Here is a 26,797-nt window from a genome sequence, read left to right as displayed (position 1 = left end):
ACAAGCTTTTGAAAGCCTGCCCTGTGCCACACCTGCATGGGCTGCCGCCAAACACACTCACCTGCACTCAGTTCCAGGTTTATGGCTGTCTCTGGGTTTATGTCTTGTCATGTGTGTCTGGGTTTATGTCTTGTCATGTATATATGTGTATGGGTTATGTCTTGTCATGTATATATGTGTATGGGTTTATGTCTTGTCATGTATATATGTGTATGTGTAGCACTTGTGTCACTGTGACCTTAAATAATTACGCTACTGGACCAGTTCTAGGTTCGTTGAGTGGTGTATATTATAGAGAAGAGACATGAGACATGAACGTTCATATAAATAAGTCTGCAGTTTACTGAACAAGAATAAAATTAAATAGGTCAGTTAGTAGGATAGATACAGTTCAATAATATCAATATAAATGGTTCAATGAATATCAATAAATATTTACAGTACAAGATGTAGGTTAATAAATAGATCAATAAATAATTACAGTACAAGTTGTAGGTCAATAAATGGATCAATAAATATTTAAAGTACGAGATGTGTAATAAATAGGCTACTTTCAAATCCTTTAAGTTTAATCTTTTCTTGTTTAAATAAGTTTAAATGGTTTTAAATATGGGTTTATTCTGGTTAGTTTTTCTTTTTAGACCGGTCTTTTAAATTCTAAATAGCTTTTTAGAACAGTTGCTTTAGCTATTTTTAAGCTATTTGTTTCTAGTTTTCTTTCGAGTTATAACTTCTTTCTTTAGGGTAACAGGTAAGTATTTTAGCGTCCTTAAGTTAGTGTGATTGTTTCACTTTACATAATCTAACTCTTTCTTTAAGGTATAATGGATATATTTTAAATGTTTCTTTTGTTTGTGCAATTGCTTCACTTTTCAGTTTCACTTTAACAGGAAAACATAAAAGAAAAAATACAACACATTAACCAATCCACATTCATACATTCACTCATTCACAATCTATTCAGTATCTTTAAATAACTGTGTTGCAACACTTTAAATAATTTCAGTTCAGAGGATCCGACCTATTTGGTTTGTTCAAAAGCTCCAGTGTGAATCAAAGAATAGCTCAGTTGTTCAGGTCAAACCGTTTCCGAATGCGGTGTTTCAGTCTTTGCCGTTAGATTTCCTTGGGTAGGCTCGCCATCGTGTCCACTTGAAATATCTCAGTTCGTATGCTGTCTCGCAATACGATGAATCATCAAGGGTCCGATCCGTCGTCAAGCTCGTCAAGCAAAAAAACCTGGCCTGCACAACAGGCCATACAGAATGTGTCAAATAAATAAATAAACTCTCACCAGTAAAAACTTTCTAGTGCTTATACTCACAGAGGAGTGCTATTCCTCTCACTACTGACTGTCACCATGGTGACGTGAAATGAACTTGCTTAGCCGTTACTTAAAGCACAAATTAATCGATAAAATGTCAGGGGATAGGGAATAAATATTACATACATTTCCCTTCTTTAACATAAAACATTCATAAACTAGTGAAAAAACTTGAGTAACTGTGTTTTTCTAGGTATACACGTACATTTTACATCGCTAGCTTATTACGCTGTAATATGTTCATTCAATTCAATAGACATTAAAAACACAGTGAAACTCACCAAAACTGTCTTCAAAACACTCTCATCAAAACCACCGATAAGATGTTACTGAGTTGATTCTTGATGAACAATATTAGAGATTTATTAGAGATTTATTTGGAGCTTAATTCAAGGTGTCTGGATTTCTGTGTCTATCGTATTGATTTTCCGTTAGCGTCTGCTGTTTGTGTTCAAAACTAGCTCGTGCATAGTCTAGCTGGGACAGGGTCTTAAAGGGGCAGTGATATTAAATTAAAGGGATGGTTCAAACATCATTGAAAGCATTGAAACTATTACAAAAACAATATTTCAACACGTCTTGTGGGTTCTAATAAATGTATACATAAATAACTTAATGCCTTATTTATATATTTATTGCTCTTTATTCATATAAATATTTATATTATTTATATCACTAATGTTATTTACGGTTCTATTTGAACTGTGGGTTACATCCTCCCCTCCTTTCCTGATGCACGTCCCTGTGCAACCTATTAGCAGCTACACAGTCATCACTCTATGTGACTCCCAGGAGTTTGGCTCATTTAAAGAGTTTGAGATGACTGCACTCAAACTCTGGAACAGTGACTGCACCACTGTGACTAAGGGGTTTTCTAAGTGAGGGTAAGTCAGTCTCTGTATGGGTTGTCTGTGTCTACTGGACTTTCTTAGGTGGCTTCCATTCTCTCTGGCATCTTCCTCTGGATTTGCATCAGGTAAGTTATTCTCTCCCGGATTCATCTCAGGTAAGGCACTCTCTGGATTCTCGTCAGGTAGGTTGTTCTCTGTATTTTCATCAGGTATGTTGCTCTCTGGGTGCTCAATAGGTAAGCCATTCTCTGGATTCCTATCAGGTAAGTCATCCTCCTCAGGTTTCAGAGCAGGTAAGCCTAAGACAGAACCCATATCAGGTGGGCTGGTCTCATTTGGTAGATCCTGATCAACAGCTATCACTGGAGCAACCTCAGGGAAAGCTTCAATCACATCTGGAAGGTCTTGCTCAACAGTGGACGCTTGAAAGCGTTGCCAGTCGGTGTTCCTTGTAGAGGACTCTACAATTTTAGGAGCATAGCTGACGCCCAGGGTATCTACCACCAAGTCACCGTGGTCGTAAAGGTAAGTGACATCAGGGTCCTCAGAGTCGGAGTCTTGCCTTTCAGATTCATCTGACCTTCTATCCTTTAGGCATTGACGGGTCCTTGGCCGTCTAGGTCTCTCCTCTATGGCCACTTCAGCTTCAACTGGGGTAAGAGGAAGGAACCCACAAGGCAGTAGCAGGTCTCGATGAAGGGTTCGTAGCGGACCATCCTTGGTTTCAGGCCTCACAACATAGACCGGGATGTCTCCAGACTGTTTGATAACAACATATACACCAGATTCCCACTTGTCTGCCAACTTATGTTTGCCTCTGAGGCGAACATTCCTCACCAGGACTCTGTCGCCTTCCGTCAGCGTGGACTCAACAACGTGTTTGTCAAACCTTGCTTTGTTGCGATCTGCTGTTTTCTTCGCATTCTCTGTTGCTACCTTGTAGCTTGCTTCCAGTCGGGATTTCAAGTTGCGGACATACTGTGAGTGAGAACCTGGCTTGTAGTTGACAGGTAAGCCAAATGCAAGGTCTACTGGTAACCTCGGTTGTCTCCCAAACATCAGTTCATAAGGGGTGAAACCAGTGACTTCACTTCTAGTACAGTTGTAGGCATGTACTAAAGGCTTGACATACTCTCGCCAGTGACTCTTCTTCTGGTTCTCTAGGGTGCCTAGCATGCTCAAAAGGGTCCGGTTGAAGCGTTCAACAGGGTTACCTCTTGGATGATACGGAGTAGTTCGTATCTTCCGGATGCCTGCTAGGTCACACAGCTCCTTGATAGTACGGGACTCAAAGTCTGGACCTTGACCAGAATGGAGTCTTTCTGGGATGCCATAGTGGACGATGAAGTGGTCCCATAGGCATTTGGCAACAGTCCGAGCCTTCTGGTTTGAGGTGGGAATGGCCACTGCATATTTCGTAAAGTGGTCCGTGATGACCAGGATGTCTTTGGTACCACTAGAGTCCGGCTCCAGGGTGAGAAAGTCCATGCACACCAGCTCGAGAGGTCGTGTGGCTGTGATGTTCACAAGAGGTGCAGCTTTCTCTGGTGGGACTTTACGTCTTGTGCAGCGGTCGCAGGTCTTGATCTTGGCCTCTACCTCAGCTGACATTTTTGGCCAATAGAAGCGTTTGCGGACAAGGTCAAGGGTCCGGTCTATGCCCATGTGCCCCATGTCATCATGGAGACTCTTCAAGACTATGGGTCTCAGATCTTCAGGCAGCACAAGCTGGTAGTGAGTCTGTGCACCCTCTTGTCGCTTACGGAACAAGACGCCATCTAAAATCTCCAGCCTGTTCCACTCTCTGAAGATGAGGGAGAGCTCAGGGAGTTCTTTTCTGAGAGATGGTGGGGGTTTTTCTCCCAGCTCCAGCTGTCTGAGCACTGCACTGATGCAAGAATCCGCCCTCTGCTTCTCCCGCATTTCAGTGGGCGTCATCATCGGGATGATGTTCACACCGTCAAGCTGGCATTCCTCTTCAAAGCTCTCTGGAACAGCATTTGGATGGTGAGCAAGCGACATAACCAAGGTAGTGCCAGGTGATGTTCCTTCATCATGAACCAAGTGCTTCTCACAGATGGCTTTGATGGTGCTTTCATCCATTTCTGTTGACAGGTGTCTTTTTGTGAACTGCTGTATCCTCTCCATCTCTTTCCGGGACGATGTGTCATCAGGTAGCCTACTGTGTGGACGTCTGGACAGCCCATCTGCGTCCTGATTCTGCTTCCCAGCCCTGTACTGAAGCTGGAAATCGAAGGTTGACAGATCAGCTAACCACCTGTAACTTGTGGCATCAAGCTTGGCAGAGGTAAGTATGTATGTCAACGGGTTGCTATCAGTGACAGCAAGAAATGGGCGTCCGTAGAGGTAGTCTTGGAATTTTTCTGTAATTGCCCACTTAAGGGCAAGAAATTCCAACTTGTGGGCAGGGTACCTGCTTTCACATCTTGACAGACCACGGCTTGCATAGGCGATGGCTCTCTTCTGCCCTTGTTGCTCCTGGTAGAGTGCCGCACCAAGACCTGAAGTGCAGGCATCTGTATGCAGAATGTACGGCAACTTGGGGTCAGCAAACCCGAGGACAGGGGCAGTGGTCAACTTCTCGATGAGAGTGTCAAAAGCTGTTTGGCAAGCGGGGGTCCATCTGTCACCGAAGAGGTCTTTTGGATTGTGGTACTTCTCAGTGTTCACTGTGTTCTTAAAGCTTTTTCTCATAGGTGGATATCCGGCAGTGAGGGCATTGAGAGGCTTCACAATCTTTGAATAGTCCTTAATGAACCTACGGTAGTAACCGCGGTACGGTAGAATCCCAAGAATGCTCTCAGTTCTTTCAGTTTAGTTGGTCTTGGCCAGGTTTTTAAAGTTGTTATTTTCTCTGGGTCTGTTTCAATTCCCTTCTCAGACACAATGTGTCCTAGGTACTTCACGGAGGTCTGGAAGAACTTGCATTTCTCGGGTGATAACTTCAAGCCAAACTCTTTCAACTGGTTGAGCACTCGCATCAGTCTTTCCTCATGCTCTTGTAGTGTTGAGGAGAAGACGATCAAGTCATCCAGGAAGACGAGGGCCTGCTTCATGTTCAGCTCTCCTATGCAGCGTTCCATGAGCCTCTGAAACGTGCTAGGGGCATTTGTTATCCCCTGAGGCATCCTGTTGAACTCGTAGAATCCAAGTGGACAGACAAATGCAGTTTTCTGCTTGTCCTTTTCCTCCATTTCGATCTGGTAAAACCCAGATTTGAGATCGAGCACCGAGAACCACTTTGATCCAGTCAATGCTGAAAAGGACTCCTCCAGATTGGGTAAGGCATATGAATCTTTGATTGTCTGCAGGTTCAGCTTCCTATAGTCCACGCAGAGTCTGATGTCCCCATTCTTCTTCTTGACGACCACAATCGGCGAGGAGAAGGGTGACTCAGATTCGCGGATGACTTCTGCATGAAGGAGTTGCTGGATGTGGTTTCGTACAGCCTCAATGTCCTGTGGGTGTATAGGCCTCGCTCTGTGTTTAAAAGGTGTCTCGTCACTGAGCTTTATGTGATGTTTGATCTTGTCAGTGCGGCCAAAGTCAAGGTCGTGCTACGCGAACACCTCATGGAGCTCAACTTTTCAACTATTCTGTCTTTCCACTCGCTACATATTGGAGAGTTACTGAAGTCAAATTCAAGCTTTGTCTTGGGGATCAGGTCTGTTGAGGGTTTGGAGCCAAGAGTTTGAAGAGACTGGGCACTCTTGATGGCATGGATTTCTGCTATCACAGCTTTAGGGGGTAGAGTTATGTCATGGTCTGACTCATTCTTCAGAATGACTGGTAGGCGGTGGGGCTGCTTAGATGGCAGGTTTGCTAGCCCGTCAGTTACCAGTATGCCACCTGGTAACGAAACTGCTGTTGGTGACTCTACCATCACCCACTGACTACCATTAGTTGTTCTGCAGCTCACCGATCCTTCAAAGACTCTTGTCTGACCGGCAGCAATGGTCTCAGCGTCTCTGCTGTGTAGCCTCACTTTCCCCATGCTCGAATCAAAAGTGTGTCTTTGTCTGGCTCCTAGTTTTTAAGACTGCTCTGTAGCCATATGGCAGTGACTGATGGCTCTGAGGAGTGACATCTGCATACTGCTCATAGAGGACATCCAAAGCATTTGTTCCTACTAGCACTGATGACAGAGTTGAGCGCATATCAGGTACAATCAGCGCCAGTGTAGCAACGTCAATGTCCACTCCAAAGGTGTTCTTGCTGATGGTAACTTCGATGTAGCCAAGGTAAGGCACTTCCTGACCATTTGCTCCCTCCACTTCAAGTAGGTCACTTAATGAGTGGATGGGAAGATGAGACAGGGTTTCTTGATAGAAGGAGTTTGGGATCGTTGTGACTTGAGAGCCTGTGTCTAGCAAGCAGCTGCATTCTTTGCCACCTATGGTCACTTGTGCAGTGCACCGTGCCCCAACCAGTCCTTTGGGCAGGGTTGCTGACTGTCTCTTGGTGTGAGAGGTTGAACACATGTGGGAGACGCGCCGTTTCTGTTTGGGACACTTTTTCTGTCTCCCAGTCCCTGTTTGTCCCTCTGCAGGAACTGGGTCTAAAAATGCTCAGGCTCTGAAGTGCTGTTCACAGCATCCCATGCTTGCTGCTTTTCTTTCAGCAGTCTTCCCTTTGTGGCTACCAGAGAGGGGTTTGGTTCACTGTCACACTGTGGTTTGATATGTCCATCCTCTCCACATCTGAAGCAATACCAGGGCTTTGGTCTTTTGCTTGTGGTGTTTCTTTCAGGTTGGCTGTGTGGCGTGGGAGGGTGAGACTTCGGAATAGCTGGCGTGGGAGCTTTTGGTTTTGCCTCTGGTTTACTTTGGTTCTTTCCACCATTTTTCTGTGTGACTCGTGTGAGCTGAGTTTGTAAATCAGCTATCTGCCTTTTCAGATCTTGGATCTCAGATGAATCAGGAGGTGACTGTAACGTGATGCATTCTTCTCCATACTGCGCACAAATGCCTTGGTAATGGGATGACACCTTGGGTTTTGAGGCACTGAGGTGGTGCTTCATGCGAGATGCTTTGGAAGCTCGCCTGTCTTCTGCTGTGCGGAGTAACAGGAGCAGTTCTGCAAAGGTAGGTGGATTTTGCTTCTTCTGCTCCAGTTGCAGCTCAGATATCAAGGTGTTGTCCCAACAACCTCTGACAAACTGTCTCAGAAGCTGCCTGTCAAACTCACTTGCAGAGACACCCCCCCTCCTGAGGGTGGCATTCAACATCACTTGCAGCCGTTGAAGGTAAGCTGAGGGTTTCTCACCACTGTCTTGCATCGTATTGAGGTACTTTGCAAACAGGTCATCTCCATCTTCAACAGTGCTAAATGCAGAGTCCAGGATCTCCAGATATACACTTGGGGGTGTTTCAGGTGTCAGGTGCTTCACAATGTCAATGGCAGGTGACAAGAGGCTTTCGAGGAGCTTTCGTGACTTGTGCAAGTCTGATTGCCTAGTGTCTTTGAGAAGAAGTCCCACATTAGAGCGCCAGGTCTCATAATCCGCCTCATTGTTGGGTCTAGGGAGACGCCCAGAGAATGGTCTGAGTCTTAGGGCTGTGTTTACATGCATAGCAGAGTCTTCATTTCGCACTATGTGTTCAACGATTACTTTTTGAATTTCTGGTGGATTCACATCACAAAGTTTCAAAGCTGGTTGTGTCTCTTTGGATGGAGCTGGTGGCATTGCCCAGTTACGCTCTGGCTGAACATGCTGCTCTGGAACTGTGCTGGGTCGGCTAACTGTGCTGTGAGGAGAAACCTGTGCAGCTCTTTGCGGAACATGTTGCTCAAGTGAGCTCAATTCCATGTTGTCACTTTGGGTTTCGGAATTATCAAGGTCAACAGCCTCGCTGATGATGGAGAGTTCTTCTTTAAGGAGAGTTGCAAGGTCCTTGCCAGTCTGCTTAGCGATCTCTTTCAGCTCAGAGAGGTAAGTCTGTGTAGCTGTTTTGCTAGCTACAGGTGTGTAGACACTAGCTAGGGCTCTAATACAGTAACTGTAGTTAGCTGGGGAACTTGTGTCAAGTGTGTAGGGCAATAAAGATGCAAGTGCCTGTACAGCTGTGCCATATCTATATTCTATGATGGCTTGCTTGTCTGAGTGTGCTGTGTGTGAGGAGTCTATTGGGATTAGTCTTTCGATGGGGCCATACTGTTTAAGAAAGTCATAAAGTTCTTCATCTGTCTCTGTGTTAGTTATACCACTAACTATAACTGAGTTAGGGATTTTTACATTGTTTGTCTGAACTACTTCCATGTCTCGTTAAGGCTAGACTCTAGTTTTTAACTCTAGTTTATTTGGATTAATACCACTCCTGGCCTGGCTCGCCAATTTTATGTAGCACTTGTGTCACTGTGACCTTAAATAATTACGCTACTGGACCAGTTCTAGGTTCGTTGAGTGGTGTATATTATAGAGAAGAGACATGAGACATGAACGTTCATATAAATAAGTCTGCAGTTTACTGAACAAGAATAAAATTAAATAGGTCAGTTAGTAGGATAGATACAGTTCAATAATATCAATATAAATGGTTCAATGAATATCAATAAATATTTACAGTACAAGATGTAGGTTAATAAATAGATCAATAAATAATTACAGTACAAGTTGTAGGTCAATAAATGGATCAATAAATATTTAAAGTACGAGATGTGTAATAAATAGGCTACTTTCAAATCCTTTAAGTTTAATCTTTTCTTGTTTAAATAAGTTTAAATGGTTTTAAATATGGGTTTATTCTGGTTAGTTTTTCTTTTTAGACCGGTCTTTTAAATTCTAAATAGCTTTTTAGAACAGTTGCTTTAGCTATTTTTAAGCTATTTGTTTCTAGTTTTCTTTCGAGTTATAACTTCTTTCTTTAGGGTAACAGGTAAGTATTTTAGCGTCCTTAAGTTAGTGTGATTGTTTCACTTTACATAATCTAACTCTTTCTTTAAGGTATAATGGATATATTTTAAATGTTTCTTTTGTTTGTGCAATTGCTTCACTTTTCAGTTTCACTTTAACAGGAAAACATAAAAGAAAAAATACAACACATTAACCAATCCACATTCATACATTCACTCATTCACAATCTATTCAGTATCTTTAAATAACTGTGTTGCAACACTTTAAATAATTTCAGTTCAGAGGATCCGACCTATTTGGTTTGTTCAAAAGCTCCAGTGTGAATCAAAGAATAGCTCAGTTGTTCAGGTCAAACCGTTTCCGAATGCGGTGTTTCAGTCTTTGCCGTTAGATTTCCTTGGGTAGGCTCGCCATCGTGTCCACTTGAAATATCTCAGTTCGTATGCTGTCTCGCAATACGATGAATCATCAAGGGTCCGATCCGTCGTCAAGCTCGTCAAGCAAAAAAACCTGGCCTGCACAACAGGCCATACAGAATGTGTCAAATAAATAAATAAACTCTCACCAGTAAAAACTTTCTAGTGCTTATACTCACAGAGGAGTGCTATTCCTCTCACTACTGACTGTCACCATGGTGACGTGAAATGAACTTGCTTAGCCGTTACTTAAAGCACAAATTAATCGATAAAATGTCAGGGGATAGGGAATAAATATTACATAAATTTCCCTTCTTTAACATAAAACATTCATAAACTAGTGAAAAAACTTGAGTAACTGTGTTTTTCTAGGTATACACGTACATTTTACATCGCTAGCTTATTACGCTGTAATATGTTCATTCAATTCAATAGACATTAAAAACACAGTGAAACTCACCAAAACTGTCTTCAAAACACTCTCATCAAAACCACCGATAAGATGTTACTGAGTTGATTCTTGATGAACAATATTAGAGATTTATTAGAGATTTATTTGGAGCTTAATTCAAGGTGTCTGGATTTCTGTGTCTATCGTATTGATTTTCCGTTAGCGTCTGCTGTTTGTGTTCAAAACTAGCTCGTGCATAGTCTAGCTGGGACAGGGTCTTAAAGGGGCAGTGATATTAAATTAAAGGGATGGTTCAAACATCATTGAAAGCATTGAAACTATTACAAAAACAATATTTCAACACGTCTTGTGGGTTCTAATAAATGTATACATAAATAACTTAATGCCTTATTTATATATTTATTGCTCTTTATTCATATAAATATTTATATTATTTATATCACTAATGTTATTTACGGTTCTATTTGAACTGTGGGTTACATATGGGTTATGTCTTGTCATGTATATATGTGTCTGGGTTTATGTCTTGTCATGTATATGTGTCTGGGTTTATGTCTTGTCACGTATATATGTGTCTGGGTTTATGTCTTGTCACGTATATATGTGTATGGGTTTATGTCTTGTCATGTATATACAGTATGTATCTGTATTAAACTGTTGATTTTCAGCCTACCTAATACCTGTGTGTGTTCGTAAGGTATGAAAGCGTCCGAAGAATTGTTATAATGCATAAATAGGCCTACCTAACACCTGTGTGTGTTCATAAAGTGATAGTAGGCCTATGTGCCAATACTACTTTTATCATGTCATGGATGTTTGGCTCCAGAGACTTTTGAAGTCTCTCACCAGAATTTGCACATGTCATTTTTGTGCTGTGTGTGTGAACTCAAGATCTTGCCAATCTCCCATGCTATCGGCTATTTCAATCTGTGTGTGTGTGTGCACTTGGGGTCTCATCACTCATGCTATATGTGAATGTGATATGTGATTACATGAACTCAGGCGAAACTCCCTATGACATAGCATTAGACACATGGCATGTCAGCAAGTTTATGTGAGAAAACAGTATCTTTGAGAGAGCCAGGGGAGGAATAGAAAACAACATAAGGCATCCATGTTGCGTTGAAATGTAATTTATTGATCCTTAAGCCTTGGTCTAACTTTCAGAAACTTCATCCTCAATCATGCATACATTATAAAACAGATGAGATGAGGACCAGGTTGACAAAAAATGGTGATGCACTATGATGTCACAAAGCCAGGGGTGTAGTAGTACTTTGTATGTCACTGACAGACCACTGTGATGTCATAATTGCTACAATGTAATAGTGTTCCTTTTTGGATGTCATTGTGAGGTCATTGTGATGTCCCTGGAAATACCATGTGCATCACCATAATGGGATTGCACAAAACCCTGTCATTTATAACTTTAACACAACCATACACAAACAAACACCCTCTCTAAAGCAGTTCCTGTATATTTAACTGATGACAAAATATCTGAAAGTGTAAACTTGAGGTTAACTGGACAGAATATTGAAAGGCTGACAGGAGAAAGAGAAAAAGAGAGCGATGGAAAGAAAGACAGAAAGAGAGTAGGAAAGAGAGAAATAGAGAAAACAAGAGAAAAGAGAAAATTATCACAGAGACCATGCGAAAGACTGGAAGAGAATTGGAAGAACCAAATCTGTAGTTTTACAGCAGGTAGTGACCCTCACTCAGAGAGCTTCTGTATTAACATTGTCTACATTTCAACACTTCTATATAAAATGTGTGTGTGTGTGTGTGTGTCAGAGTAAATCTGTGTATGTGTGTGTGTGTGTGTGTGTGTGTGTGTATTTCAACATTTCTATATGAAATCTTAGAAATCTTACCCCTAACATACCACTGACTGGGAGGGTGTGTGTGTGTGTGTGTGGGGGGGGATGGGTGGGTTGGCTGGAGGCAAGGGTCATCATGTCTTAAATGTCGCAACAGTGACCATTTACACAGACTGACCACACATCACATCTCTATGTTTATCTCTATGGCATTGGGCCATTATAGCCGGGACAAACACTCTTTTTCTTTTTCAAACTCAATCTTTTTCGCAAAGATTACTGAGCTCATGACTGTTATGGTCAGTCAGAAGACAATGGCCATTCAGCATTATATACACATCAGCCCAAAGCAGCACAGCTGAAGGGGTTCAAACAAACAAACAAACAAACAATCAAACACAAGCAAACTAACTAGCAAACAATCACATTCTGTGAATGGAAATCCTCAAATGCACCTCTTGATTCCTTCTTGACCTGTTCAGTAACGGTTTGCTCATCCGTTCAAGAATAGCATAATCGCTCTCATACTCAATTGAGAAAAAAACAAGCAGTGAAAATACTTAAAAAGGCATTTCTTTTTTTGCAAATACAAAACAAGACTTCAGGGAATCTTGGAAATAAATATCAGAAGGCAAAATCAGCTGGTTGCATTTCTCTGCGGCATAAAAGATTGTATGCTTGTCTCTTTATGTATATATGTGTGCATGTGCTTGTGTGTGTGTGTGTGTTACACAGAGAGAGAGAGAGAGAGAGAGAGAGAGAGAGAGAGAGAGAGAGAAAGTGTGTGTGTGTTAGTGTTCCTACACTTTTAATTCAAGGACTTCAAATTCAAAGACTTTCCAGGTCTTCTGGATGTGTGTGTGTGTGTGTGTTTGTGTGTGTGTATAACAGCAGCCTGAAGACATAACCCCCACTATTAGTTTTTGACCCTTAACAGGTCATATCAGAGATAAGGCTAGTGTCCTTGGTAACAGTGGGCTACTGTTTCTCAAGTTCATTACTTATGGCAAAAGAATTATTTTTAAAAAAGACAAAGATGATCGAAAAAACTCCTTTGTCTGAGATGCAGGGTGGCAATGAGCCTACGTACATACAGTAACTATACACAGCTTATCTTTAAAATACAACACAGAGTAAGAAAAAAAGTCTTCATCCCCTTAAGTGCTCAGGTGGTATGACCCACACAATGGGACAGGTGATCTGCCTGTACCATGTTCATGCAGAGGGAAAAAAAAGGGAGAGTGGCTTTCAAGACTCTTTGGAAAAGTTTTGTGGGCAACAAATGAACTTAAAAACCTACAAAGAACACTATTTACAGTCTTATATGGAAGAAAAAGGACAAAAGGATAGAGGAGCTTGCCATTGACATTGCTTTCGATTTAAAGCTAGGAAAGAAAATTAATAGACATTCCTGGGTCAGAGACAGGTCTAGCACAAGACCACAATTCAACAGCACAGGTTGTTGTTATTATTCACATCTTATTATCATCAGTCTGGTGTGTTTTTGTGAGAACACTGAACTAGGGCACTTCAGAGGAAGCTTTACAAACCACAGACACTTATGAACCTACAGCAGTTTATAAAAGTTCAGAAATAAGGAGGGGTGGGGGTCTGTTTTAGTGGACATAGTGACTTATAATAGGGCTAGGCATCCAGGGACATTCATCTCATATAACATGGGGTAGGGTTTGGGAGCTGTGGAGCAATTATAGCATGTTCTTCCCCTTCCTCTCCTATGGAGACACAGAACACTTGGTGTGTCACTGACATACACACATTTAATAGACCCTTTCAACAATGCTTGAACGTTCTATTTTGAACGTTGCTTTCTACTTCCGCTTCATTAAGATAACGGAATGTTAAAACGGAAGCCTTGTGGGAACAACTATGATGCTGATAATGGAACTCTCTTGATATCTATATGGCTCTGGGTCAATAGACGACATGCCTATCAGTGTAATACCTATAACCACTTAACTTGCCATTTGTACATGGTGGGGCATATTTTGTGGCGACTGATGTTTGTCCATGTGGGGTGTGGGGTTGTGTATGTGCCATGTGATCAACCCACACAACTGCCCTGTGGTCATCATGTACATAATTGACATGCATTTGGGTGCATGTTTGTTCTTTGCTGTATAGTGCCATTTCATTTTGTGAGTGTCACATTTGTTCATTGGTGATTTAGGTGAAAGGGAGACTTAAGACTTTGTATCTTTGCAGGATTTTAAAAAATGATTACATCAAGACTATGGCCTTTGGTGCATAGCTTGGTATCCAGATCTGGCCTTCTTGGGCCACCCAACATGTGGAGTACCCAGTCAATCATTGGAAAGAAGTTAGGGCCTTGTAGAAAATGTGAGGTGGCTCTGTCGCTTGTGTGTGTGTGTGTGTGTGTGTGTGTGTGTGTGTGTCTGCGTGTGTGTGATCACTTGGGTGTGGCGACCTTCTTGGGCGTGCTCTGCTTCTTGGTGTGCCAGAGGTGGGCGGGGATAGTGAAAGCGTCCACGCTCATGGACATGGTCTTGGAGGGGATGGCGCTGAACTGCTTGCGGTCCGAGCTGTACTTGTAGATGGCCTCCACGTCGGCGCAGGAGATGACGCGTGGCCCCACGCCACACAGCCGCACCAGCTCCTCCGACGACTCGCCGCCACCGCCACTGTTGCTGCCGGCACCGGCACCGACTCCGCTGTTGCCACTGGCTCCACCGCCGCCACCAGCCGTGTAGACGGCTCTGAACTGGCAATGGGAGTCGCGGAAAAGGATCAGGAAGTGGTTCGCCGAGCTCTTCTCGATCTCCTGAATGGGGACAAAGTGGGAGTGGGCGGAGAGAGAGAGAGAGAGAGAGAGAGAGAGAGAGAGAGAGAGCGAAAGAGAGATGGAAGGAGAGAGAGAGAAAGAGATAAGGAGAGGGAGAGAAAAAGACAACGTGACATGGTGAGGAAAGATGAAGAGAGAGAAAGAAAGAGAAGAGGTGAAGGGCATGAAGAGGTTGAGGGATGGGGAGAGTGAAGAGAGAGAAAGAAAGAGAAGAGGTGAAGGGCATGAAGAGGTTGAGGGATGGGGAGAGTGAATAGAGAGAAAGAAAGAGAAGAGGTGAAGGGCATGAAGAGGTTGAGGGATGGGGAGAGTGAAGAGAGAGAAAGAAAGAGAAGAGGTGAAGGGCATGAAGAGGTTGAGGGATGGGGAGAGTGAAGAGAGAGAAAGAAAGAGAAGAGGTGAAGGGCATGAAGAGGTTGAGGGATGGGGAGAGTGAAGAGAGAGAAAGAAATAGAAGAGGTGAAGGGCATGAAGAGGTTGAGGGATGGGGAGAGTGAAGAGAGAGAAAGAAAGAGAAGAGGTGAAGGGCATGAAGAGGTTGAGGGATGGGGAGAGTGAATAGAGAGAAAGAAAGAGAAGAGGTGAAGGGCATGAAGAGGTTGAGGGATGGGGAGAGTGAAGAGAGAGAAAGAAAGAGAAGAGGTGAAGGGCATGAAGAGGTTGAGGGATGGGGAGAGTGAAGAGAGAGAAAGAAAGAGAAGAGGTGAAGGGCATGAAGAGGTTGAGGGATGGGGAGAGTGAAGAGAGAGAAAGAAAGAGAAGAGGTGAAGGGCATGAAGAGGTTGAGGGATGGGGAGAGTGAATAGAGAGAAAGAAAGAGAAGAGGTGAAGGGCATGAAGAGGTTGAGGGATGGGGAGAGTGAAGAGAGAGAAAGAAAGAGAAGAGGTGAAGGGCATGAAGAGGTTGAGGGATGGGGAGAGTGAAGAGAGAGAAAGAAAGAGAAGAGGTGAAGGGCATGAAGAGGTTGAGGGATGGGGAGAGTGAAGAGAGAGAAAGAAAGAGAAGAGGTGAAGGGCATGAAGAGGTTGAGGGATGGGGAGAGTGAAGAGAGAGAAAGAAAGAGAAGAGGTGAAGGGCATGAAGAGGTTGAGGGATGGGGAGAGATGAATAGAGAGAGAGAAAGAGAAGAGGTGAAGGGCATGAAGAGGTTGAGGGATGGGGAGAGTGAAGAGAGAGAGAAAGAGAAGAGGTGAAGGGCATGAAGAGGTTGAGGGATGGGGAGAGATGAAGAGAGAGAAAGAAAGAGAAGAGGTGAAGGGCATGAAGAGGTTGAGGGATGGGGAGAGTGAATAGAGAGAAAGAAAGAGAAGAGGTGAAGGGCATGAAGAGGTTGAGGGATGGGGAGAGTGAAGAGAGAGAAAGAAAGAGAAGAGGTGAAGGGCATGAAGAGGTTGAGGGATGGGGAGAGTGAATAGAGAGAAAGAAAGAGAAGAGGTGAAGGGCATGAAGAGGTTGAGGGATGGGGAGAGTGAAGAGAGAGAAAGAAAGAGAAGAGGTGAAGGGCATGAAGAGGTTGAGGGATGGGGAGAGTGAATAGAGAGAAAGAAAGAGAAGAGGTGAAGGGCATGAAGAGGTTGAGGGATGGGGAGAGTGAAGAGAGAGAAAGAAAGAGAAGAGGTGAAGGGCATGAAGAGGTTGAGGGATGGGGAGAGTGAAGAGAGAGAAAGAAAGAGAAGAGGTGAAGGGCATGAAGAGGTTGAGGGATGGGGAGAGTGAAGAGAGAGAAAGAAAGAGAAGAGGTGAAGGGCATGAAGAGGTTGAGGGATGGGGAGAGTGAATAGAGAGAAAGAAAGAGAAGAGGTGAAGGGCATGAAGAGGTTGAGGGATGGGGAGAGTGAAGAGAGAGAAAGAAAGAGAAGAGGTGAAGGGCATGAAGAGGTTGAGGGATGGGGAGAGTGAATAGAGAGAAAGAAAGAGAAGAGGTGAAGGGCATGAAGAGGTTGAGGGATGGGGAGAGTGAAGAGAGAGAAAGAAAGAGAAGAGGTGAAGGGCATGAAGAGGTTGAGGGATGGGGAGAGTGAAGAGAGAGAAAGAAAGAGAAGAGGTGAAGGGCATGAAGAGGTTGAGGGATGGGGAGAGTGAAGAGAGAGAAAGAAAGAGAAGAGGTGAAGGGCATGAAGAGGTTGAGGGATGGGGAGAGTGAAGAGAGAGAAAGAAAGAGAAGAGGTGAAGGGCATGAAGAGGTTGAGGGATGGGGAGAGTGAAGAGAGAGAAAGAAAGAGAAGAGGTGAAGGGCATGAAGAGGTTGAGGGATGGGGAGAGTGAAGAGAGAGAAAGAAAAATACAGATAGAGAAAGAGATAGATGGAGAAAGAGAGAAAGATGGAGATGGAGAAAGAGATGGAGAGAAAGATTGTTATGGAGGGTTACAAACACGACAGGGGCAGGTGACGGGCGGGGGTAGAGAGACAAAATAAAAGAGAGAGAAATGGAGAGATGTAAAGAGAAATGGAGACACAGGAGAGAGAGAGAGAGGGGGAGAGAATGTCAGAGTGTCATAACATATCTGGCAAACCAACAGGCCTAAATGTAGATGATTCTGTGCTTACTCAGAGAATGTGAATACTCTCCACACATAGTATAGGTTAATCAAATAATTTAGCTTCAAAACACGCTAAATACCACTCTCCTCCTGGTCTGAAATATCAATTTGTAGGCAAAAACCTATAGGAGCCTGACGAAAAAATTTTCATCTAAAAGAAAAGTGGTCAGATGGATTTAGTGGGTTTTGAATCAGATCATCTTTTGTCTGATTGCCCATATGCCATTTGCAGGCAGAGGAAACCTATTGGTCAAATCAAAACACTTCAATTGGTCATACAGTTTTTTTTTTGTTTAGCCGTTTTTATTCATCTAATGCTTCTTGCACCAAGAGTACAGCTGCTCGTTGCACCAGTTGAATGTAAGTTTGATCGTAGGTTTAGGTGTAAGGTGTGTTTTAAACTGCATTCTTTTTCGGTTGCACCCTTGCTACCTAAGTTATATCATAGTTAGAAGCTAGAAGGTATTGTCACAGAAAATGACAATTTCACTGTAGACAACCAATTAATATCACTGTCTGATGACATCGTAAGAGGCTTGTCACAGCACCTTGCATGTGGATTAGGGTTGGGTATTGTTTGGATTTTATCCGATACCGGTACTAAATCAATACTTTTAAAACGGTACCGGTGCCAAATCGGTGCCTGAACCGGTACTTTTGTACAATAAAATGCCCAAACCAATGGTTGAATGCATGAATTGTTTTTTTTAATTAATAAGACAGCTGATATTTTGTTGTATGGAATAAAATAACATTTAATTTTTAATGACAGAGGTTTTTTGTAGCCTATTTGTGGTGTAGGAATATTTCAGGCATACAGTACGCTCCAGAATTATTGGCACCTATATGCGCAAGCATTAAGGTCCCTGTAGTGCTGGGGTGAATACCATCACGATTGTAAACAGCTAGTCGCTCCCAGAAGAGATGAAAATTGTCAATGAAGCCCAGGCTGTGAAACCCAGACTTAAGCCAGGCGAACAAGCCATGAACTCGCAATTAGCCATCTTAAGTATATAGAGTTAGTGTTGTCATTTATCTAGCATCAATCTAACCAGCAGTAAGCCTACAGTTATAGTACCCTCCAGAATTAATGGCACCTTTGGTAAAGTTGACTAAAAACAGGTATAAACAATAATCTGTTGGTGATTTATTGTACTCTCACAATGAAAAAAATAGGGAAAATCCAACCTTGAAGGGAAGCAAATGTATTCTGAGAAAAAGGAAAATCTCATAAAGAAATAATTATTTTTAACAAAATGTAAAATGAAGATAGAATAAAAAGTGCCACCATTCTGGACACAAAAGGCCTTAAAGCAAAAAAAGGTGGTCAAGAATCTGGGGGTTCTTATTGGTCTGACCTTCAATAACCACATAAGAGCAGTTACTAAGTCAGCCTTCTGTCATTTGAGGAATATAACAAAATGAAGGGACTATGACTAAAGCTGACCTTGATTAATGCATGCCTTTATTTTTTAGTAGGATTGACTACGGCAACGCCCTCTTTATAGGCCTTCTAAAAAAGACCATACATTATAAAGTATAAAGTATAAAGTATAAAGTATAAGCTATAAGTATAAAGTATAAAGTTCAGACAATGTAGAATGCAATGTAGAAATTGCTTATGATGGACCTTACTGATAGGGAGGTGTAAAATTGAAGTCATAAGTTACATTGTTACATTGAAACTATTTGCGTGGTTCAACCCACTACATTTAAAATACACTGTAAGTAGTTCATATACTCCAACATAGTGCCAATTTACATTGGAACTAAGCAAAGATGGAACTTTTGTTTACTGTAACTGGTGCCACCGGCTGCTCATCTGTAGTCTACAGTATGCCCGTGTGTGTGTGTGTGTGAGAGAGAGAGAGAGAGAAGGTATGTGTGTATGTGTGTGTGTGTGTGTGTGTGTGTGTGTGTGTGTCTGTTGGTGTATATTGGTGTATGTTGTGTGTGTGAGTGAGAGACAGAGCGAGAGAAAGTGTGTGTGCGTTCATGTGTGTGTGTGTTGTGTGTGTGTGTGTGTGTGTCCCTCACCTCAATGATCTTGTCCTTCTGCGTCTGGTTGACCTTGCCGGCCAGGCAGCAGCGTGAGAGGGCGTTGTTGATGATGAACTTGTTGGACTTGAAGCTGGGCTCGCGGTACAGCTTGGGCCCAGTGTACTCGGGCAGCGAGGCCGGCGACGACGCCCCCGAACCGTTCTCCCAGTCTTTATCACCGTTCTGATTGGCCGGCCGGCACGGAGACATCGTCCGCCCCGCGGGGGAGTTGGAACGGCTGGGAAAATACAGAGGGACAGACAGAAATACAGACAGTCAGACATACGTACAGACAGGCAGGCAGGCAGGCAGACAGACAGACAGAGAGACAGACAGAGAGACAGACAGAGAGAGAGATATACAGATACATAAAGACAGACAGACAGACAGGCAGACAGACAGACGGAAATGGTGCACATGTCTGTTCACCTGGGGGGCTTCACAGCCGATAGGGGCCCGTTGGTCATGGCGCCAGCTGAACTGGAATCTTCCGGGAAAAAAGGAGACAGGAATCAGAACAGTGATCAAAGAGCACAGCCTCAGGTTTGATGGGGTGTATGGGAGACCGTGGGTGTTGCAAGCAATGCACAAAAATAACTCTGCACTTATAAGTATTTATTGATTGTATGTTAACTTTTATATATATATTGTGTTATGTCTATCTTGAAGCTGCTGTGTCACTGTACTTTCCCGTTAATGAAAGCATGTAATCTAATCTTTTACAAGGTTTGTCAGCCATGTAGCTCAAGGGAACAGGACCCAGGGGTTTTCATTTGGGATCCACCCAAAGGCCCCTGAGCCAGCGTGTGTTCTGGGAACTGACACAGAGCTGGCAGCATAAAGGATCCCACAATATGAATCCACGATTCACAGAGAACATGAGCTTGGGTAGGGGAACGTGACCTTTGGTAGGGTTGGAATTAACAGGAATAACAAAAAAAAAGTCCTAATTCAAATTCCCCCAAAGTTTAAATCAAAGTTTGAAACTTGAATTTAAATCCATATTATCCAACGGTTGTATCAAGCGGACAGGTCTGTTACCAGGATAGCTCAGAAGAATATTTAGTCCATTTCCATTTTTACTCCAGAAATGCAGTATTTTGAACAGGAAATGCTCCACTACAGCAGGAACATGAGTGCTGTTCACCCTTTTTACACCGTGTGAGGTTGGGACTGCCTCATCTTAAGAGCATTATGGCTTTTAATTTATAGCTGTCATACAGTACGACAGGGCATACGTTATCTGCGATATTGCACAACCAGGGCTGAGAACCTTCGTGTCAATGTCGCAACTTATGAAACGGGGAAAAAAGAACAGAGAACGAGTGTAGATAGATTCTGTAGATAGACGGATACAGACAGAGCAACCCTCACAAAAATTAAATGTTTGCGGCAGATTTGCAGTAAACTTGTGGGTGATTTGTGGGAAACAAATGAGTTCACTAGAAAACATCACCATATGTTTGCCAATGTTGGCCGCTAGAGGCAACTTCCCAGCAAAGTTTTGGCAACAATGAGAAGTTTGCCAGTGGTTTGCCACCACACTTAGTCAATAATGGTGAACTTCTGCTGACAAACCTAATTTGCTGCAACATTGCCAAAAGTTAATCACAACTGTTTGCTGTTTGTGAGAACCCTGCATTTCTGTAAAGGAAAAGAGAGAGAGAGAGAGAGAGAGAAAGAAAAAGAGAAAAAGAGAGATGGTAGCTTCAGACTGTGCCAGCCTGAGGTGGTGGAGAAACAGGTTTCAGTGGTATCAGCAGTCAGAAAAAGGACTGGGTCTCACTCACACACACGCGCGCACACATACACACACACACACACGCACACAAGCACAAACACAGACTGGGTCTCTGCTACAGGCGATGGGCTCACACACAACACAGCCTCAGAGGATGGGAGAGGGAGAGTCAGTCAGTCAGGCAATAAAAGAGCCTACAGCTAGCGCATCGCTACAGCTAGCGCATCGCTAATCCACGTTTGGCAGTTGGTGTTTACCACACTACTGGCTCAAGAACTAGATTATTTAATAGAGAGAAGAGAAGTTCAGAAGTTCAGGCAGAGTTCAAAGCAAAAGTGAGTGATAGAGGAAAAATAAAAAAGAGAGAGTGGGGGGTGGGGGTTAAAGACTAGGGGTGTACCTGCTAATCTATGTTAGCAGCATGTGTCTAACCACACTCTACTGTTAAGGCTAACCGTAACCTTTTTTCTCTTTAGGCAGGGTTATTATCAGGGTTGCTGTGTGCAATAGGCCTACCGCTGCCTCATGAACTCGACTCGATTTTGGGACACATGATAACATTATCGGAATACTAGAGATATTAGAGGAATCTTATGGTATTTTGAAATAGACAGAAAGGATATTCTAGAGGTATTACGGAACATCATAGAAGTACTACACTCTACCATAGAACTACTATAGAAATTGCACTGCTATAAGGGCAGTCATTTGGACAACTTTCCATCTACCTGAACATCCCATCTACACTGTCCATTCATCAAACGGCTTATGTCTACAGGATATGGGATTACCCTAGAACTAACTTCTCGCCAATCCATGGGCAACTGCCTAATGACCACTGATATGATGATATAATGATAGATGATGACTGCCTAATGATCCAATACTGCCTAATGACCTAGATTTACTGAGAGAGTGAGAAGAACTAAGAAAAGAGAGAGAGAGTAAAGCGACAGAGAGAGAAAAAAAGGTGAAGAAGACTCAGGAGTCTACCCCACAGCTAGACTCATGTAACCACTGGTGATTGGCAGGGGATTAGATGGAATGAAGGGGTTGAGTCATCGATGCCCTGAACAACAGAACAGATAGATCATGTCACAGTGACAAAGAGTTGAGATGACGGGTGAGCGTCTGATCTGGATCTGTAGCTTTGTAATCAGCCAGCTACACAGGCCTAGAGGAGAACAGAAGACGGGCGGGGCACATCACACAAGGGAAAGGCACGGGGCAGGGGCAGGGGTGGGGTGGGTGCAGGGGCAGGTGCAGGGGCAGGGTTGGGGTGGGTGCAGGGGCAGGTGCAGGTGCAGGGGCAGGGTTGGGGTGGGTGCAGGGGCAGGTGCAGGGGCAGGGTTGGGGTGGGTGCAGGGGCAGGGGCAGGTGCAGGGTTGGGGTGGGTGCAGGGGCAGGTGCAGGGGCAGGGTTGGGGTGGGTGCAGGGGCAGGGGCAGGGTTGGGGTGGGTGCAGGGGCAGGGTTGGGGTGGGTGCAGGGGCAGGTGCAGGGGCAGGGTTGGGGTGGGTGCAGGGGCAGATGCAGGGCGGAGGGGGGTTAAAGGGCCCTTGGGTGACAAACAGGTTACAGGGTTCCTCCGTTGCATGAATCAAACAGCCCATCCATCCATCCTTCTAACCTTGTTACATATATATATCTTGACATACTGGCTGTCTGTAGTCATGTCCAAACAGCATGCATGTATGTATGCATGTATATGTGTGTGCGTACGTACGTATTTCTAAAACGGATAGTTCCGGTCCTTGAATATGATTGGCTGAATCGCGTTTGATACTGTTGTAAAATCCAGCACAAACATACACCATGATCGCATTTCATTCTATTGTACTGCGCTACTACAACTTCATAGAAAAGTTAGAGTGGCTGATCTCGACGTTGCTTGGCAACAGATAGAGGAAATATACTTATTGGCGGAAGAATGATTATCTGTGAATAAATCATTTTATTTCTTGTTGTTGTGCCTTTATTTCATGAAATCTTGCCAGATATGCATGTATGTGGTAAACATTTTTGAACACTGGAGTGTTACACCGATTTTAGAACACCTAAGGGGGCTGTAGCCGTTCTCCCAGTCTTTACCACCGAGTCTGTAGGTTACACTGATTTTAGAACACCTAAGGGTTTTAGGTCCAATTGCGCGTCGAGCCTAACAATGGCCCTTAGCTGTTATAAAATCAGTGTAAAATACGGCCTCTCAGGGCTTAATGCTACCGGTACACTACACTACAGGTACAAGTACACTACCGGTAAAAAGCTTGGGGTCCCCTAGAAAATTCCATTCCACTCCATTATAGACAGAATACCAGCTGTGATTAGTTGCATTGTTTTTTTTTTTTTAAATCAGGGCAGCAGTTTTGTTTGTTTTGTTTACAGTTATGTAGCACTCTGCTATCCTCGTTCCCGCGAGATTACCAGGGTCGGGATTTTCCAGGCTAACACTCTGCACTGTGGACCAAACAAAATATGATGAGAAGTTACCAGTTTTTTTCTTGGCAGGGCTCTTGGTGATGACGGCATTGTTGTCCCGACTCTTGTTGGCGCGGTGCTTGTGCTGTTGTTGTTTGTGTTGTTGTTGTTGTTGTTGTTGTTGTTGTTTGTGTTGTTGTTGTTGTTGTTGTTGTTGTTGTTGTTTGTGTTGTTGTTGTTTCTGTTGTTTACTGGTGGACGGCTTCTGCCGGAGCACCTTGTCCAGGTCGGACATGATCTTCAGCTGGTGACGTCGCTCGTACTCCTCCCGCGTGAAGTCGCCCCGCCTCTGGGGAGTGGACGGGGGTGTGGCCTGTGACCGCTGGACAGGGGGCGGGGCAAAGAAAGAGGAAGTGGGGAGGGACTGGGAGAGGCGGAGCTCGTCTGCAGACGACGCCCGACTTTGGGCGGAACAGGGGGGAATAGGAAGGGGGGGAAAATATGAAGAAGTTAAAAAAAAAACTACCAAAAGCAATTCATCACTTATCTGATAAAAATCTAATTATGACAGCAAACTTCATTATAAAACATAGACTCATTCAAGTCAATGGGGATTCTAATCACATTCTGATGAGTCATATAATAAATGCAACTAAAATGTAAAGAAAATTATATCAAACACGAAACAGGGATACAAAACACGTATCTGTTACTGTGATTTCTCGCCTATTAACAGAGGTTTACACATTGACTTTGCCAAATTTATTCAGATTGGAAGGTTAACACATGGGGGCATAGTGGTCTAAGGGGTTAGGCTGTCAATTGTAAGATTGCTGGTTTGAGTCCCAGATGATGCAAGGTACGTCATCTGCATAGTCTCAGTCCACCCAGCTGTAAAATGTAACTTAAGTATAGTATAAGTATAAGTATATATACTCTTTTGATCCCGTGAGGGAAATTTGGTCTCTGCATTTATCCCAATCCGTGAATTAGTGAAACACACTCAGCACACAGTGAACACACAGTGAGGTTAAGCACACACTAATCCCAACGCAGTGACCAGTAGGCCACGGCTGCCCCAAGTATACACCGTATACACCGTATACGCATAAGTATTCACTAGGGTGACCAGACGTCCCGAAAAATTCGGGACAGTCCCGATATCCAAGCAGTTGTCCCGAATCCCGAATCCTGCCCTAATTGTCCCGAAAATTATACTCAATCAGAATACTGAGTAGTTATTTTCTGATAAACATTAAAAACTGTCCGTAGAGAGTCTGAGTCGACTGCATGCAGCCCCCGACGGCAGCTAAGTGTCTGGATGCAGCCCGGCTACTTTGTTTCTTTTTGACGTTCTATAATTAGGCGCGAATATGCACTGATTTCGCGAAGCCGAGGACATTGTGCAGGCAGCGCAGCAGGCAGAGCCAGCGTGTGTGCAAAAAAAAATACGTCGGAAGTTCGGCCTAATGTCCATGTCGTTTTAACATAATCTACTTAATCTAACAATTATTTTGTATTCTTACTTAATGACCCATAATTTTGGCAAGGCTTGTTATTAGCGTTAGGCTATTATCCTTATTCTGAAATGTCTGATTTGCACTGTTACGCAGTCATTGTTTTTTTTTTTTTCCCACAATGACATTTTGAGTTCATGATTTCTCTGTTGTATTTTGAGGCAGACTTGATGTTTGAATAAAAATGTGTTTTGGTACAGGTCCCCCCCCCCCCCCCCCGCGAAAAAAAAAAGCGTCCCGAATTTCAGCCAATCTCATCTGGTCACCCTAGTATACACCGTCAAATAAATAAACAAAAACAAAACCAACGTTGGCGTAGAAACACTGCAGACATGTCTGTGGAAATGCCTCTTTACTCTTGCATGTGATTCATGTTTATTTTCCTAACTTATTTACGAGAGCCCCATTTTCACAAGGAGATAATACAGTTTTTCTCAATTGTTTACACACAATTACTGGTACTTGAGACACAATGACCACAACATGTAACTCGTGCACCAACGCCCTGAACCAATTCTGCTAAACTACAAGCACAATTCCTGCTTTACACTCAAACTACAGTTCTGAAGCACACCTTTTTCAAAACACTACACACAATGTTCATTTTCCTAACTTATTTATGAGGGCCCCATTTTCATAAGGAGATAATAATACACTGACAGTTGACCTAGTTCTTCTCAGTGAGTATCTGCTATGCATCCACCAACAACGCCTTTAGCCTCAACACGTAATCTACTGAGGGCTTGCACACCACAAGGAATGTGTTGAGGTTACTGAAGCGTGAATATGGCAGCCCTGAATTAGCAAACACGTTTTATCACACACACACACACACACACACAAGGAATGTGCTGAGGTTTCTGAAGCGTGAATATGGCAGCCCTGAATTAGCAAACACGTTTTATCACAATAAATATGATCAGGTCAATGGGAGTGTGAAAAGAACATGAGCTATTCAGTTTTGTGTTTCAATCTATGTAAGTGTGTTTTTATGTTTCTGTTATGCTTGTTTGCATGTGTACATAAACACGCTAACGGGTGTATGTGTGGTGTCCGTGCATGCATGCGTGTGTGTGTGTGTGTGTGTGTGTGTGTGCGTGAGTGGGTGTGTGCGTATGTGTGAGAGTGTGTGTATATGCGCGTATGTACCTGTGGACGTGTGTGAGTGTGTATATAAGCTTCTATGTGTGTTTACATGTGTACACCGTAGTATTTGTGTGTGTGTCAGTGTGTATGTCTGTGCATGAGTATGTATGTATGCATGCACCTGCAGATGAATGTGCATCCATGCATCTTTGTATGTGTGCACTGTATGTGCTTATGTGTGTGTATGATGTCATGTATGCCTGCTGTGTGTGTGTGTGTGTGTGTGTGTGTGTGTGTGTATGCTTATGTGTGTGTGTGTGTTTGTGTGTGTGTGTGTGCGCGTGTTTGAGTGCGTTGGTGCGTGCCTGCGTGCATGTGCATGCTTCTGTGAGTGTGTGTGTGTGTGTGTGAGTGTGCGTGTGTGTGTGTGTGTGAGTGTGCGTGTGTGTGTGAGTGTGTGTGTATGTGTGTGAGTGTGCGTGTGTGAGAGGGATACCTGTTCTCTCTCTCCTGCTCCTGGCGGCGTCTCCTCATCTCCTCGGCTCTCCTCTGTTGTCTCTCCAGAAGAGCCGCTTTCCTCTGGGCCATCTCCTCCTCCGACAGGCCCTCCTCCTACACACACACACACACACACACACACACACACACACACACACACACACACACACACACACGCACATGCATAAACACAGATACACACATAACACAAACACACTCTTAGAAAGAGATCTGAAGTACATGCACATCTGCAATACGTATTTATGTAAAGTCCATACACACACACAGTATCATTTAACATACTCAATCCAATTCTGATTGTAGTGAAGATACATTGACCATATTACGTGTCTGATGATTATTGAATACAGAGGATGTTATGTATATAATAGACAATTGTTATATAGATGATGTTGTGTTATATGTATATTAAAGATGA

The 26,797-nt window shown here is 43.4% G+C and overlaps 1 protein-coding gene across 1 annotated transcript in view; it reads right to left on the bottom strand.

The window, feature by feature from the left end:
- Positions 1–14,125: 14,125 nt before the first annotated feature.
- Positions 14,126–26,797, bottom strand: part of LOC143118308 (calmodulin-regulated spectrin-associated protein 3) — a 36,774-nt gene continuing 24,102 nt past the window's right edge. The window contains exons 16-21 of the mRNA XM_076279385.1: positions 26,357–26,472; positions 23,510–23,718; positions 22,053–22,397; positions 19,530–19,587; positions 19,098–19,338; positions 14,126–14,497 (exon numbers count right to left, since the gene is read on the bottom strand). Coding sequence (XP_076135500.1) covers positions 14,126–14,497; positions 19,098–19,338; positions 19,530–19,587; positions 22,053–22,397; positions 23,510–23,718; positions 26,357–26,472 — 1,341 coding nt within the window. The remainder of the gene's footprint in view (positions 14,498–19,097; positions 19,339–19,529; positions 19,588–22,052; positions 22,398–23,509; positions 23,719–26,356; positions 26,473–26,797) is intronic.

The sequence above is a fragment of the Alosa pseudoharengus genome, unplaced genomic scaffold, assembly GCF_046254945.1.
Source record: "Alosa pseudoharengus isolate Yale_2024_CS ecotype anadromous, Long Island Sound unplaced genomic scaffold, YU_APseudo_1.1 YU_APseudo_1.1_scf_1, whole genome shotgun sequence".
Lineage (NCBI taxonomy): Eukaryota > Metazoa > Chordata > Actinopteri > Clupeiformes > Clupeidae > Alosa > Alosa pseudoharengus.
Note: the sequence above shows the minus strand (reverse complement) of the source record. Positions and strands in the feature narration are given on the sequence as shown.